Here is a 15,667-nt window from a genome sequence, read left to right as displayed (position 1 = left end):
TTTAAATTGACTTGGCTTTATCCATGCCGAAACTTTTAAGTAGCTCTTTACAATACTTGGTTTGATTAATAAATGAGAATTATTTTGATTGATGGATTTGTAAGCCCAAGGAATATTGAAGCTTCCCATCATAAACATCTCAAATTCATCCTACATCATTTCAGAAAAAATCCTTAAACAAGGATTCGTTAGTAGCACTCAAAACAATGGCATACACATAAATTTGAACTTGTAAAATGCCATGATAAGATTTCTTGATGAAAAGAGTCTTATCAACCTTCTATCTTTGAAAAAATTTCAAACAAAAATTTGCTCAAAAGTTCATACCAGGCTCTAGGTACTTGTTTAAGACCGTAAATGGTCTTTTTTAGTTTGAAAACATGATTTGAAAAAGAATGATTTATAAATTCGGGAGGTTGATCGACATAAACTTCCTCCTGAATGTAATTCTTCAAAAACATATTCTTTAGATCCATTTGGAAGAGATTAAAATTTATGATGCATGAGAAAGCAAGAAGCATCCTTATTGCTTCTAATCGAGCTACAGTGGCATGGGTTTCATTGAATCTATGCCTTCCTATTGATTTTACCCTTTCACATCGAGTCTTGCTTTATTTCTTAAAATTTTTCCATCCTTGTCAAGCATATTACAAAAGACTCATCGGATACCAATCACATGACAAGTTGAAGCTTTGGGAACACGTTCTCAAATTTTGTTTCTCTCAAATTGATTTAACTCTTCTTACATAACAAAAAAAGAAAAACTTTCAATGATAAAGCTTCATCAACTTTCTTTAATTAAACTTAAAAAACAAAATCCATAAAATTAGATACCTTGTTAAGGGAGTGTTGAATTCTAACTCCCTTAAAAATTATCTAAAAGTGACATTTTAAATTAGATGGTTTATTTTTTTTTGGCAATCCTCCTTTCCTTTGGAAGAATAACACCAATTCAAATCCACCTAAAAAAAATGGTACCATCATGTACTCTCCACTTTTATCATCCCTATGCACTAGACAATATTTTTGCAAGTTTAAGTATCAAATCATATTAATAAAAGTAATTAAAAATGTACCTACTAGAACAAAAATTCTACATCGGTCAAAAATAAAACTTTCTACTGGGCAAATATATAAGACTGAACAAGAAGAGGCCGTTGAAAAGACGGTAAAGTTTCTTCAACTTGGATTAGATCCTTACGTTACGTACATTACATTTCATCTATAACCATTTCCCATTTTGCCTGCAATCTAGGGTTCTTCTTCGAATATACTCTCTCGTTTTTCAAATCTTCGCATTTTTTTTCTTCATTTTATTTTTCTCGTCAAGTTTATCTAGTTGGATCTATTTGAATAAGGTACTTATCGTGCTTCACACTTCATCTTTTTTTCTTGAATCGGTTTTGTATTTGAACTTGATTTTGGATTTGACTCTGTGTTAGTTTTTGTGATTTAGGGTTTTGATTCGAGATCTTCATTGTCGATAAAATCCACCATGACTGTTGCTGATTCGGATTTCCCGATTGATAATGGCGCGAGTTGTTTGCCGATTCCTGCGGAAGAAGAGAAACGGATCGTGACTGAGTTGATTAAGAAATCGGAACTTAATTTGAAAGAGGGCAACTTGTACTACGTTATTTCCAATAGGTTTTAATCTCATCTGAATCTCCTTATATGTTTTTTGAATTTTAGGGATTATATGATATTTTATGCTGTGCATGATGAATTTGAATATGATTGATTATTTTGTGAAAAACCATACGGATTGGCTTGTCCCACCCTTGGATTTGGGGACTTTTTAATGCAGTTGATTAATTTGCTTCTTTATGCTGGCATAAATGGAACCATGTGTTGTGGTAGACAGAGATATGTTATTTTTCCTTACTTCTCGGAAAACGGCGAGGTTTTTATTAATTTGTAAAGATTTAACTTTAACTGATGTGAGTTGATGGTCATTTGTCGATTTCTGGGTTTGTCGTAAATGTTACTTTGCCTGGTGTGAGTTGATGATCATTTGTCGGTATCTGACTTTATCGCAAATGTTTCTTTACCTGATATGAGTTGATGGTCTTTTGTGATTTCCGCCTTTGTTTTAAATCTATGATGATTATTGACAAGCAATAAATGCTTAGCAACTGACATTTGTACCAGCCCTAATTAATAAAAGACGGGTACTAGGGTATTCTCCGTATTATTATCGTTATCATTAATTGCTCGCGATGTGGCTCATAGCAATGCAATGAATGTCTGGTCGTGAAAGGTGTGGCATCGTGTTACGGTTTTATAGAGCAGCGATGACAAGGAAATGGTGGACTAGTCAAGGCTGATACGGTTAACACAAAAAATGAATCCTAAGTCTCCCTCTTTTTTGTTCACTAACCCTTAAATTTGTCAATAATTTTGTTTTTTCATATCCACATCTTTGGCACGTGATGTAACTCTTTGGCTAAGCCCTTGGTTTTACCGCAGCCTCTGCATTGTAACCTAGAAAACACTTTAGCAGGATGTCTGCTGTTTTGAAGATTATAGTAGAGACTAAATAGTTTATACTGCTCTCAAAAAAAACCCCAAATTAAAAAATCTTCAATGCATAAATCATGTCCTAGTCTGAAAAGTCACTAATACTATCTTTATAGGAGCAATGAGAACATAGGAATGTAGTAAAAAACTTGGTCGAATTAATAGGAAAAACAGAACAGATTAGGTGAAAATTAAAAGAATGAAAAGTGTGAAGAACAAAGAACAAACCTAGAAAAATAAAATGTATGTTCTTTGTTTGGTCTCTGTCAGTGCATCAGAGCTTGGTCAATGGTCCGAAAATGTTGGAATTGACCATAGTAGATGCTGGGGAGCAGCGAGTCACTGGGGTAAAAAACACTGTTTAAGACCGAGTTATTTTTGTGTGTGAATGATCAAATAAGAATGATATCAAACCTTATAACTTCTGAGGTAAAATACTGCATGCAAATTTACTAGTCTCTAAATAAACCCAAAAATCCAAAGCAAATGTGGGTTTTTAACCCCTGTTACACCGCAGCAGCCTCTATGATTGCATTTCTCTGCTTTAGTGACTGCCATCTGGAGAAACACCTAATGCCCTGTTACACTGCAGCAGCCTCTATGATTGCATTTCTCTGGTTTTTCACCATATGATTTTCTTGCCAGCCCCTGAATCTCTCTAGTCTATTCTTTCTTCTGGTTTCTGACCATAGCTCTTACAGGTCTGCCCATTTTTTTTACTGTAATTTCTTCCATGGGTTTTTCTCATGTTTCTTTTTTACTGTGAGACACATAGACATCTTCTCTGTCTCTACATGATTTGTTCTGCATTTTTGAAGGATGTAATCATCCGTGATGTTATGTTTTTCATTTTAGGTTCTTTATTTTTTATTTCAAACATTTATCCGTGCAGCAAAAATTATCCCCCTTTATATTTGGTATAGCCGACACCACTTAGTGGGATATCATATGACTTAGTTGTTGTATATTTGGTATAGAAGCCATCACGCTATCTGCAATCCTACTTTATCGTTTTCTGGGTTATATGCTTTGCTATGTGGGTTTGACAACTATAATCCTTCGTTAAGTTGCCCTGTGTTATTTTATTTTATTTTTCCAAATATATAATTTGCGTACCATCCAATCTGTTAACACATATATCGGCTCATTTATTTGAGTATAGGGAAAAACCACTTTTTTACTCCCAGAATGTGTCTAAATTATTTAAGGTATAAGTAGCTTTTGGAAAAAGCTATGGCTATGGGAAAAAGCCATGTGTTTTTTTTCTTTCTAAAGCTTATCAAAATGTACCTATATTGGTCTATATTTTATATGTAGCCTGCCATTTTTTAATTGAGACTTTTTTGCCACCCATGCAGATGGTTTTCAAGGTGGCAGATGTATGTGGGGCATTCTCCTGGAATGCTTTCCACCGATCAGCAATCTTCTGATGGCCGGCATGCCGACACCGTTAGACCTGGTCCAATTGATAATTCTGATATTATTTCAAATGGAAGTAATTGTGACGGGAATGATTTAGATATTTATCGAACATTGCTAGAGGATACAGACTATGTTTTAGTTCCTCAAGAAGTATGGGAAAGGCTGTTGGAATGGTAAGCTTATTATTCTCAATATGTTTCTTGCTTTTTGGTCTGGAAACAATTAATAATCTTGTGGTGTATCGTTGTAAATAATACAGAAGAGTCAAATAAGCATATTTTGATATGCTACAATTATCATTTGAAAATGAGCCACAAAACTATATTTTAACACATTTAATTATGTATTCAGTGTGATGTTTTCGTAGAGGCGCCACACAGATTTAGTTCCACAAACTAAGGTTAAGGATTCAAATTCCTAATTGGTTTTTTGAACTGGGTTTGCAACATAATGAAGCAGAGGCCTGAAACACAGTTTAAACTTAGTGTATAGTTCTTTTCCTTGAACCCATATAGGCAGTATGTTATTTTTCTCTGAAGTTAAGTTTGGAAAAAGTTACATGTTGTTTGGATATTGTTCTTAAACCTTTTGCTTGGCTAGGATTAATATTTGAATTTTGAAATATAATGGTAGCCTATGTATGGGTTATGGAAACATCATAGGATTTGGGCAGTGGAAAAAATGAATTAAGTCAAATTTTCATTTGATGAATTAAAATACTTGATTTTTGTTGGGTGTGAACTGATTTTTGTCTCACAAATGCAGGTACAAAGGTGGACCAGAATTGCCAAGAAAGTTGATTTCTCAGGGTGTTGGACAGAAGCAGTACAGTATTGAGGTGTACCCACTTTGTCTAAAGGTGACTGATGCGAGAGACAACAGTGTTTCTATTGTAAAATTAAGCAAAAAGGTACTCATTGATTTCTTGCAAGCTCTTCGGTTGTAATTAGTTTTCAGTAATGCCAATGATTAGAAAAGGAGTTGGTGGTCTATCTATTTGTATGGAGTATGCGTTGTATGATTGGTGTTTGATATCCACTATAAGAATGGTTATACTATATGGTTTGTGTAAATGTTATTTATTTAATATTACTAAACTATGTTATGTATTAAGCAATTTTTATATAAGGTCATCATCAAGATTCGTATTTTGCTCGGAATAAGTTGAATTAAATGTCGACATGTTTTCATGTTTATTTAATGATTACCCAATTGTAATGATTCTCAATTCTCATTTGATTTCCTTTAGAAAGTAGAGAGAAAAATTATTGTCAAAATCTCTAAAAGAACTTTGGTGTTTGGGCAATAATTTAATCTTTACACATATGTGCTAGTAAATCTTAATTCTCAATATTTTCATTTGTTTTCCTTTAGAAAGTAGAGAAAAATTATGGTCAAAATCTCTAAAAGAACTTTGGTGTCTGGGCAATAAATTAATCTCGACTTGTAATTACATCATTTATATCAAGTTATCAACAGGGTGTTCTATTTTATAAGACATTTATTGAAGGCCATTAATTTTTTCCCAAGATTACAAAATAATAGTTTTACTCTATTTTTATCTGGAATAGAATAGCACCAAATATGGTGATGACATGTGATTGTATGATTAAAATGTAAGATGAACCATCCTTCTAATTTTGGCTAGTTGGCGCATCAACATCAAGTTTTTTTACAAGATTACAAATATAAGACTTTTACTCTATTTTTATCTGGAATGGAATAGCACCAAATCTGGTGATAACATGATATGATTTTATGATTCAAATGTGATGAGATAAACCATTCTTCTAATTTTGGTTTTCTAATTCTGTATTGTATTTTAGGCTACCATGAGTGAACTTTATGAGCTGGTGTGCAAAGTTAAAGGAGTAGAACAGAACAAGGTGGTATTCTTATTTATGTTTTTTTGTTTGTTTTTCATTTGTTGTACATCTCACTCCTGATTCTGTCGTTATGCATTCATCGGTTGTAAACTATTTATTAGGCTTGTATTTGGGATTACTTCAATTTGAGCAAGCATTCATTATTGACGGCTTCAGACCACCAGACATTGGAGGATGCAAACATGACAATGGACCATGATGTGAGTAACATTGAATTATAGATTTTTTTGATTGATTGATTTGAAGTACAAAGTGGATATGCACTGTAATTATGGTTTTCCTATAGAAGGAAGTTTATGTCCAATATAGGGTGATATGAGTGTCTTTATGTTGAGTGAGGAGCTGAATATTCTTTTGGTGTTATATTACTTTTATGTTAAGTTATTATTATATCCTAATTTTATCCCCAAATTTATCTCTTGCTCACAGATTCTTCTAGAACTTTCAGTTGATACCGATCGTTCTTCTCATTCTGGTGTGCATCCAATAGGAAATGAATTAGCATTGGTACCATTAGAACCTCCAAGATCATCTGTGTCAATTGCAGGGGGACCTACATTGTCAAATGGTCACTCAACTGGCTCTGGTTTTAATTTGTATCAGGGGAGTTCTGTAAGTTCATCATTGACTACTATGGATGATAACTATGACATCTATAGAGGTGAAAGAGGTGGTTTAGCAGGATTGCAGAACTTGGGGAATACCTGCTTTATGAATAGTGCTCTTCAATGTTTAGTCCATACTCCACCACTTGTTGAATTTTTCTTACAAGATTACACTGATGAGATCAACAGGGACAATCCTTTAGGAATGAGTGTATGTGACCATTTCCGTTGGGTTTTATTTTTTTCTCCTGCTGTTCTCTATTGTATAACACTGGAGCCCAATGGCTTTACTTTGAAGGCAATTAATTTCTGACATTTTAACTTTTCTCTGATCTGCAGGGTGAGTTAGCACTTGCATTTGGTGACTTGTTGAGGAAACTCTGGTCCTCTGGGCGAACTGCTATTGCACCACGCGCGTTCAAGGGAAAGCTGGCCCGATTTGCTCCACAATTCAGTGGTTATAACCAACATGACTCTCAAGTTAGTTTCGGCAAATTGTCTAATTTGATTTTTGGGAATGTAGTGAAGTAATAAAACCCCAGTGCTATTATTACTTACCTCAAAAACTTTCTGTTACATACATGGTGTCTTCTGTTCACTAGCATTTTCAATCAAATATTCTGTATTATGATAAGGAACAAATGCATGCAATTATTTTGTACATCAAGTTGGATTTTTGTCCAATGAAATCGAGTTTGAGCGTCTTTTGCTTAACTTGCATTTGCATCCTACCCTTAGGCGCCCCAAGTTTGCATGAATGTTGGAGATGAGAAAATTTGGCAGTTGCTTGAATTTCTTTATTGAGTCTTGACAACTTAATAATTTTAAAATTGACCTTTCCTACTAGTTTCTGAAAGCTATTGAACTTCTGTTTCTTGTGCTGTGTGTTCTCAGAGAGTAGTGAATTGCTTTTTTTTAGGAATTGCTTGCCTTTTTATTGGATGGGCTGCATGAAGATTTAAATCGTGTGAAACAAAAGCCTTACATTGAAATGAAGGACTCCGATAGTAGGCCAGATGAGGAAGTTGCGTATGAATGTTGGAAAAATCATATGGCTCGGAATGATTCGTTGATTGTTGATGAATGCCAGGTGAGTGCTTGTATATATCACATGTCCTTGTTTCACAGTTACATAATAGATGAATTCCAGTTGACCTTCCATTAATAAGCTGAGTAGCTACATGCTTTGTTGAGTTTTCTTCACATCTCAATAAGCCGCCTTGATTTCTATCAACTCTTGAGCTTAGATTTCCATTAAAGCTTGACAAGATAGAGTTTCAATTTAAGTACCTACTCGTTATCTTCCTTCAGCTTAACATTTTGAGCTTAGATTTCCATTAAAGCTTGACAAGATAGAGTTTCAATTTAAGTACATACTCGTTATCTTCCTTCAGCTTAACATTTTGAACTTAGATTTCTATCAACTCTTGAGCTTAGATTTCCATTAAAGCTTGACAAGATAGAGTTTCAATTTAAGTACATACTTGTTATCTTCCTTCAGCTTAACATTTTGATTTTTCTTGAATAAAATGCAGGGTCAATACAAATCAACATTGGTTTGTCCTGAATGTGGCAAAATTTCAATCACTTTCGATCCCTTTATGTATTTATCATTACCACTTCCTTCCACTGTCACCCGGACAATGACAGTTACTGTCTTTTATTGTGATGGGAGTGGTCTTCCCATGCCGTACACAGTGAATGTTCTGAAGCATGGTTGCTGCAGAGATCTTTGCCAAGCATTGGGCACTGCATGCTGTTTGAAGAGTGATGAAATGCTTTTGCTTGCAGAGGCGAGTGCTTCTCAGTAAAGTTAGATCTACTATTGACTTTTCTACTTCGATTTTATTTTATTGTTAATGTTTATATTGTCTATCTCAGGTTTATGAGCATAAGATTTATCGATATCTAGAGAATCCGTTGGAGTCATTGACTTCAATCAAGGATGAAGAACATATTGTGGCCTATCGACTCAAGAATGGGGCCAAGAAAACAAAATTAGAAGTAGTGCATCGATGTCCGGATAAGTAAGTATACCTCTTTTTGTGTGTTAATATATATTCTTTAATGCGAAAGGCACAACACTGTTGACTCATGGTTCCTATATGTGATAGTTTTCTTTGCCTATGTGACATAACAGTAAATTTGGGTTGAATAATTCTTCATAAATTTATTCTGAAGGCTCCTTCGTATTCGTCTTGGTTACTTGAATTCTGCTCTAGTTGTAATAAACTTGGTTAAATTGATTTTTCCTCCTCGAAAGCAACTGACTGGAGACTTATATTTTGGTTTTAACTGTGATTTACCCATTGAACTCTTCCAAAGTACAAATGGGAATAAATCAACCAGACACTGATAATGGTGGTTAATGCCTCCTGTCTGAACACTTGAACTCTCCAATGCAATAGTTTTTTTTATCACTCCGTTTATAACTTAAAACATTACTCCCATCATTTTTTTGATGCTTTGGTCATTTTCTTCACTATTAGGAATTTCAAGTATTAACAGAATTTTGCAGGCACCACTAAAGTTGGTACCTGCTATATGCGGCATAGGAAAATATGCACAACCATTTGGTGCTGTGACTTTAGTATACAGAAGTTTGCCATAACATGATTTCCCAACCGGTTTTTTAGATTTCACCGTACACAGTGCATTGATTTAGAACATTATAATGCTTTATTCTCTCTATTTCTAGTCAATTAGATTATCAATTATTTTGATTTTCACTGGACAGTATGAAGGGTGGAGACAGGAAGATCTTTGGAACTCCCTTGGTTACTTATTTGGTAGAAGATCCTCAATATGGATCAAACATTGAGACATATGTACATAGAATGTTGGCACCTTTAAGAAAAGCACATTCTTCAACTAGGTCTCATGAAGGGAAGGAGAATGGTTTCATCTCAGGTGGCAGTGATGAGCAATCAAGCATCTCTAATTCTGAAAGTGAACCAAGAAACCTGACACATGGCTCCAGAGAACAGGAGGGGACATCTTGTGGGGAGTCATCTTTCCAACTTGCTTTAACCAATGATGGATGTTTTAGCTGTGAGCCCATTGAAAAGGCATCTGTGATAAAACCTAGCACACATATTAAGGTCTTTCTTGACTGGACTGAGAGAGAATATGAATTATATGATGCCAGCTATCTGAGAGATCTTCCCGAAGTCCACAAAACTGGTTTCAGTGTGAAAAAAACCCGCCAAGAAGCTATTTCTTTGTTTTCATGCTTGGAGGCATTCTTGACTGAAGAACCTCTAGGACCAGATGACATGTGGTAAGATTGCTTTTATCTTTTTGAAATGGATTTCATTATTTAATAGTGTATACTACCATGTACACTGGGAAATATTTTTGCTTAAATTTTTCTCTTTTAAAAATTAATTAGGTACTGCCCTCAATGTAAGGAACACCGACAAGCTACCAAGAAACTGGACTTGTGGAAATTGCCAGAGATTCTGGTTTTTCACTTAAAACGATTCTCATATAGCAGATACTTGAAAAACAAACTTGACACATTTGTGAACTTTCCTATTCACAATCTTGATTTGACCAAGTATGTGAAGAATAAGGAAGGACAGCCCTATGTGTATAACCTTTATGCAATCAGCAACCATTATGGTGGTCTAGGTGGTGGGCATTACACTGCATATGCTAAGGTTAGTTCATAGCATGCACATTGATGATAATGTTTGATTTTTCATGATCTGCATAGTCATGCCTGCCAAGTCTTGATTTTGTATTTTGTGAATTCTGTGCTGCGTGAGATGTTTCTGTTTATAACCCTATGTTATTTGTTCTGTGCAGTTGATTGATGATAATAAGTGGTACCATTTTGATGACAGTCATGTCAGTCCTGTTAGTGAAGCTGAAATTAAATCTTCGGCTGCATATGTATTATTTTATCAGAGAGTTGGAAGTAACAGCCAAATGGAAGGAGAGACGTCTTAGGGTCATGCATATTTTTGTAGAAAATGAGCAGTCATTTGTTGGCCTGGCTATGATGAAAATACAATTTGGAGTTTAAGTTCTGGATGGCCATATTTTACTTTGCAGTGCAAAACAGCAAAATGTGAAGACAGACTGTTTTTACAGCAATTAATCAAAATGCTATAGGTGAGGCTCTAGAAAACCTGTTCATTTGGGAGTTTTGGTTGGCAGTTATTATTACATGATATCAATTTTTGATAGAAATTTTGCAGCCTAGAACTTGGTTAGGTTCTTCTGTATTTCATTTTATCAGAGGCTAAAATTGATCATCCTGAATTCATTATCATTACTGTTACAGTTTTATGCACCTTATGTACTAATAGGCAATGCTTGTGTTCCTGAGAATTTGTACTCAACTTCCAATATGTTGTTAGGATTCTAGGGTCCCAATTGCATAAAGTTATGTGTGGAAGAGATGGTGATAAACAGTTTCACATTTATTTATTTATTAAATAATGGCATTATTGCCCTTTCTCCTTATTTGTCTTCTTCATTTGGTGCATTATTCAACATGCTGGATCCCAGTTTTTCGAGTATTTTCAGATTTTTATCTGGTATAAATCTTAATGAGCCTATGCTGCATTTTGTTTCTGAAACAAAACATTGTCTCTCCAGCCTCATCTCATGTTTTTTTTGAATTAGTTCAAGGTCTGCTAAGTCCTAATCCCCTCTTTATCCTCCACTGCTCGGTAGTTTCTGTGTGATTCCTGTTGTTTTTGTTCTGCATTTGCCTGTTTGATTACCCTGAAATTTTCCCTGAAATTTGTGCTGTCTTAGGCAACAACTTAGGAATTTTACTTCGAGTTCTTGAGCACAAATGGTTTGGTTATACTAGCATATTCAAGTCATGAAAAAACTATTTGCAGTACAAATTGATAAATTCTATTTCAAATTACTTGGTCCCCCATAATCAACGGTTGCTGTCCAATGATCACGTTAAATGAGTGCTAATCGTTTGGAATACCTGTTTGTTTTTGAAATGTGATTATCTTACGAACGAGAATTTAACACTACAAATATGAACGAGCGTAGCACATTATTATTATGAAAGAATATATCTCAAAATGAGAACCAATAAAATGGGATACATAAATAATTAAATAAACTGGCAGGGTGAGACACAAGGCTTCCTTTCCTTCCTAAACCGGCAAGCAACACTCCAAAGAGAAGATAATGTATTCTCCCTGCAAAAGGAAAACATAAAAAGGTTATCTTTCTTTTTGTTATTGATTTGATTCCAACTAGCATGTGCCACCCGACAATAAAGTGTATGATGTTGTCAGTTTCCTAACGGATCCAACTTTTTTCCACAATGGCGGTGTTAACTATTCGAAAACTATGTTGCAAGTTTGGCGGTGAGGTTGCTAGAATTAAGATAAATAATTGCGATTTTCCTAATCCATCGTAGATACATACATCCACTACATTTATGAGGGAACAAATGCAAGAATAAAATAATGTAGAGAAGACGTTACTGTTGGGGGAAAATAATGTTAGAGATGAAAGCTGTACTAAACGGCAAATTTCAGATTTTGAAAGGAGACAGCAGTGCGTTTGATATTCGCTATCTGACTAGATCTAATATAATTCCAATAGCAACGGACAAGCAAAGTCGATTTTACCTTTAATCCTTTCTCTGCTTGCCTTTACTCTTCTTTTTTTCAATTGCCATGATGGTCTTCTTTGGATTCATTAGCAATGAAAAAACCCTCAAAACTTCAAAATCATCAACAATGGCAGCAGAAAGGATGAAGAAAGCAACATCAAATGGTATCTCTCCTGAATCAAAGAAAAGTATCTATCAATATTATTACAGACACACTAGTTCTAACAAAAAGTTCACAAATTACTTAAAAAGCTTTTGAAGTATTATTATCAATAAATCCCTCATATTAATATCATTTACTTAAAACAGTAATTAACAGTTAAAACCGTAAAATTAGTATATTCACAATCATTTATTTTGTAAACTATACTTTAAATCCAATGTCTAAATTTTATGAAATCTATCAATTAGTACTAAAAAAAATTATACAAAATTCGTAATTTAGTTCTAAAATCTTAATACCAAATTTAGCTAATGTTTTAAATAAATTTTAAAAATTACTAGTATATAATTAAAAATTTAAATCTTTTATATAATAATTTAATAGAGTTGATAAGAAATCGAGTGCTACTAACCAGTGAAGTAGCGGAGGAAATGGCCAAATAACCGTTGGAGGACGTCGGCGGCTGCGGCGGCGCACCAGATCCACTAGTACCATTCTTAACGGCGTCGTTTGAAGGAGGACTCGAAGTAGAAGACGATGCAGAAGACAAAGAAAACCCAAGGTTATAAGCAGGACTACCATCCGGCTTAAACAATCCATAATTCCTCTCTGAAGTCGGTCCAGGTTTCATATTCTCATTAAAAAGGGCAAAAACGTAAATATTCAAATCAGATTCAGGTTTCAATGGCGTCCCTTTCTTACTACTCAACTTCATCACATTTCCGTTATACTTCCTCGCATTCTCCACCGTCGCACCGGCTTCATCTTCATCTCCTTTCGACGGCCAACCGGTTTCGGAGATGTGCACCGGAAGCTTCCCGTAACCTAACTTCCCTAGCGCTGAGTAAACAGCGTCGATCTGAGCGAACAGCATGTTATCGTAGTGTAGATTCGTAGACGGATCCACCATTCCTTGATTCGGTTGAAACAAAACGTAGTCCAACGGAATCTGCTTCGGGTTATCCTTATAAGCAAAGTAAGGATACGCGTTTATCAAAAACGGAGATCCGGTTTTGTCATGGAAGCTCAGGATCGGAGCTAGGCATGGAGCTAGGTCAGGACGGAACGTTCCGGAAGAAGGAGGATAAGAAGTTTGAAGAACAGCTAAGGAATGAGTTGTTGTGACGGTGATTTGTTTCTGGAGACCGAGATTCACGAGTGCGGTGTGAACGCTCTGCATTGCTGGGAGAAGACATGAAGTGAGTGAGGAATCGTTGAAGGTTAGAACTTCGTTACCGACGAAAATGGAGGTGATTTTGGTGGAGGGAAGATAAGGGAGAAGATTGGTTTTGATCCAGGTTTGGGCTTTGTTTGGATCTTTCATTTTGGAGAGGTATTCGTTACCTAAACCTACCATGAACTCGATTCCGGTGTTGGCGAAGGCTTTTAGAACCTTTGGATCTGCGTCGTAGAGTTTCACTTTGGTTGCTCCGACGCATTTTATGAGTGAGACTACGTTTTCCGGTGAAGGGAGGTTGTTTGCTATTTGGCCGTAGTTTATACCGATAGATTCAGTTTTTGTTGCGAGTCCTGCAACGAAAATAGTAATAATGATGATAATGAAAGTGCAACATTGTTGCTGGAATCTAGAATGATCCATGGTATGGATCTATGTGAATGGTGAAGGGATGATAATGAGTTTAATGAGAAATGTTGAATGGACAACACAGTGTGGAAAGAAATATCTTGACTTGGCTTCACTTTACACTCTACTTGTGTTGAAGGGAATATTTTTATTTTATTTATATTAGATATGTACAGAAGATAATGTTTTTAAACTTTACTGTAACGTTGAGATTTTTAAAATAGTTTTTTTTTTTTTTTTTTAATGTGGGAGTGATGTGATTCAATTCTTCAATTTTTGGCGAGCTCTTTTCTTCAACTCAATTGTTATCCCTTCGTTCATAATAATGACATTATCATAGAAGTTGGTAGGACCAAAAGCTATCAAGATCAAGATTATATATATATAGACCAAAACTTAAAAAAATGAATGGCTATGAATTAATGTTAGTTAAGATAATGAGACGAAATTTAATTTAAACTTATTTTTTATTTTAAAAATAATGAAAAAGAAAAAGTGATTCCTCTAAAAAGAAAGGAAAACAAGGCACGCGGAAAGAAGGGTAGAAAGATTGGTTTATTTATATAAACAAGACGAATGAGATGCTTGGTTACTTGAGGAAAACTGTATGAGAAGCTTTATATCATCCATTTGCTTTTCCAGAGTGAGAAAGAAGGTAATTGTGTAATAAAAAAGAAAAGGAATAAAGGAGAAGAAAGGAAGGAAGGGAAGAGGAACATGCTAAATTGCCAACGACTCTATGGGTATGTTTGCGGATTTTTAGATGGTATTTAAATAAGAAGGAATTGGTGGAGGTGTGTAAATTCGAAAAGGTGAATTCTTATCTACCCAACTAAAAAAGTTGCGTAAGGTTACCTCCTTTGCAAAATGTTTTGAAAACAATAAATATTTGTAGTATTTTAATAAATAATTAAATGTGTTAAATGAGATGTAATCATGTGATTGGTTGGAGGTAGAGTACCCAACTTTTTGTGATGGGTAGAGAAGTTGTCCCCATTTGAAAAACAATAATTTGTTAGTGAGTGTTATCTTATAGATAGGGGTGTTCGGGGTTCGGTTTGGATCGGTTTTAAGGCAAAAATTCATTCGATCTAAAAATAAATTTACTTGCGGTTTGTTTCGGTTTTCGATGATATGTTAAAAAAATTCAATCGATCTGATCCAATTTAATGCGGTTTAATTTTGGATATCCAAATTGCAAATTATATTTTTATTAATATTATAAAAATACTAATAAATCATAAATTTGAATAATATATATCATATAGTATATTAAAAGTTAATATTATAAAATGAAAAAGATCAATTATAATTAAAATAAATGAAATAATAAAAATAAATAGATTAAACTAATCTAATAGATAATATAAAAAAATTAATTATCACATAATAATAAATTTATGTAACATATCATACTAATAAAAAATAAATAAATACAAAATACATATACATGCGGTTCGGTTTGGTTTGGATCGATTTTGAAAAATCAATCCGAAATCCGATCCGAATCGTGCGGTTATCACAAAATGGCATCCAAACACATCCAATAAACTTCAGTTTTTTGCGGTTTTCAATTTTTTTGGATCGATTTGCGATTTTTATTTGAATTGGTTTGGATTTGAACACCCCTACTTATAGAGAATGTTTTAAAATCCATTAATACAGTGTGAATGGATGATTATTGAATACTAAGATTAAAGGGTAGTGTTAGATATATCATACATAGTTTTAATCATACATAATGATTATATTGATTCATTTAATGTGAGATGGTTCACTTCCAACCAACACATAGGACATTTTTATTAGTGTTTTAGGGTCCGTTTGGTGCTAGGATAAAAGACAGGATATGATATTTGTATCATATTTTATCTCAATTCAGTATTT

General features: G+C 34.3%; 2 protein-coding genes across 4 annotated transcripts; one reads left to right on the top strand and one right to left on the bottom strand.

The window, feature by feature from the left end:
* The first annotated feature begins 1,150 nt into the window (after positions 1-1,150).
* LOC131644242 (ubiquitin carboxyl-terminal hydrolase 9-like) lies at positions 1,151-10,906 on the top strand. Of its 3 annotated transcripts, none has more exons than XM_058914688.1 (14): positions 1,151-1,168; positions 1,457-1,647; positions 3,879-4,115; positions 4,708-4,852; positions 5,769-5,828; positions 5,930-6,028; positions 6,258-6,644; positions 6,773-6,913; positions 7,353-7,523; positions 7,969-8,226; positions 8,315-8,460; positions 9,171-9,713; positions 9,825-10,095; positions 10,244-10,906. In XM_058914688.1, exons 2-14 carry the CDS (start codon positions 1,496-1,498, stop codon positions 10,385-10,387), a joined length of 2,754 nt encoding a protein of 917 aa, XP_058770671.1. In that variant the 5' UTR covers positions 1,151-1,168; positions 1,457-1,495; the 3' UTR covers positions 10,388-10,906. The 3 variants fall into 3 exon arrangements, with proteins under 3 accessions (XP_058770671.1, XP_058770669.1, XP_058770670.1); XM_058914686.1 differs by lacking the exon at positions 1,151-1,168 and adding an exon at positions 1,175-1,358; XM_058914687.1 differs by lacking the exon at positions 1,151-1,168 and adding an exon at positions 1,175-1,358 and having other exon boundaries at positions 1,443-1,647.
* Positions 10,907-11,429: 523 nt separating this feature from the next.
* Positions 11,430-13,947, bottom strand: LOC131644243 (glucan endo-1,3-beta-glucosidase 11). The gene is made up of 3 exons (XM_058914689.1): positions 12,608-13,947; positions 12,049-12,205; positions 11,430-11,610 (listed from the first exon to the last, which is right to left on the bottom strand). The coding sequence occupies exons 1-2, from the start codon at positions 13,793-13,795 to the stop codon at positions 12,137-12,139; spliced, it is 1,257 nt and encodes a 418-aa protein (XP_058770672.1). The 5' UTR covers positions 13,796-13,947; the 3' UTR covers positions 11,430-11,610; positions 12,049-12,136.
* Between the last annotated feature and the right edge of the window lie 1,720 nt (positions 13,948-15,667).

Source organism: Vicia villosa, linkage group LG1, assembly GCF_029867415.1.
Source record: "Vicia villosa cultivar HV-30 ecotype Madison, WI linkage group LG1, Vvil1.0, whole genome shotgun sequence".
Taxonomy (NCBI): Eukaryota; Viridiplantae; Streptophyta; class Magnoliopsida; order Fabales; family Fabaceae; genus Vicia; species Vicia villosa.
Note: the sequence above shows the minus strand (reverse complement) of the source record. Positions and strands in the feature narration are given on the sequence as shown.

What these genes read in the sequence shown, in the direction of transcription:
- LOC131644242 (XM_058914688.1), top strand. Translation starts at nt 1,496, where the DNA reads ATGACTGTTGCTGATTCGGATTTCCCGATTGATAATGGCGCGAGTTGT. An exon ending in ACATGACAATGGACCATGAT is followed by an intron (nt 6,029 to 6,257) that starts GTGAGTAACATT and finishes TCTTGCTCACAG; the next exon opens with ATTCTTCTAGAACTTTCAGT. An exon ending in TGATTGTTGATGAATGCCAG is followed by an intron (nt 7,524 to 7,968) that starts GTGAGTGCTTGT and finishes AATAAAATGCAG; the next exon opens with GGTCAATACAAATCAACATT.
- LOC131644243 (XM_058914689.1), bottom strand. Translation starts at nt 13,795, where the DNA reads ATGGATCATTCTAGATTCCAGCAACAATGTTGCACTTTCATTATCATC. An exon ending in TTTCCTCCGCTACTTCACTG is followed by an intron (nt 12,206 to 12,607) that starts GTTAGTAGCACT and finishes TCTTTGATTCAG; the next exon opens with GAGAGATACCATTTGATGTT.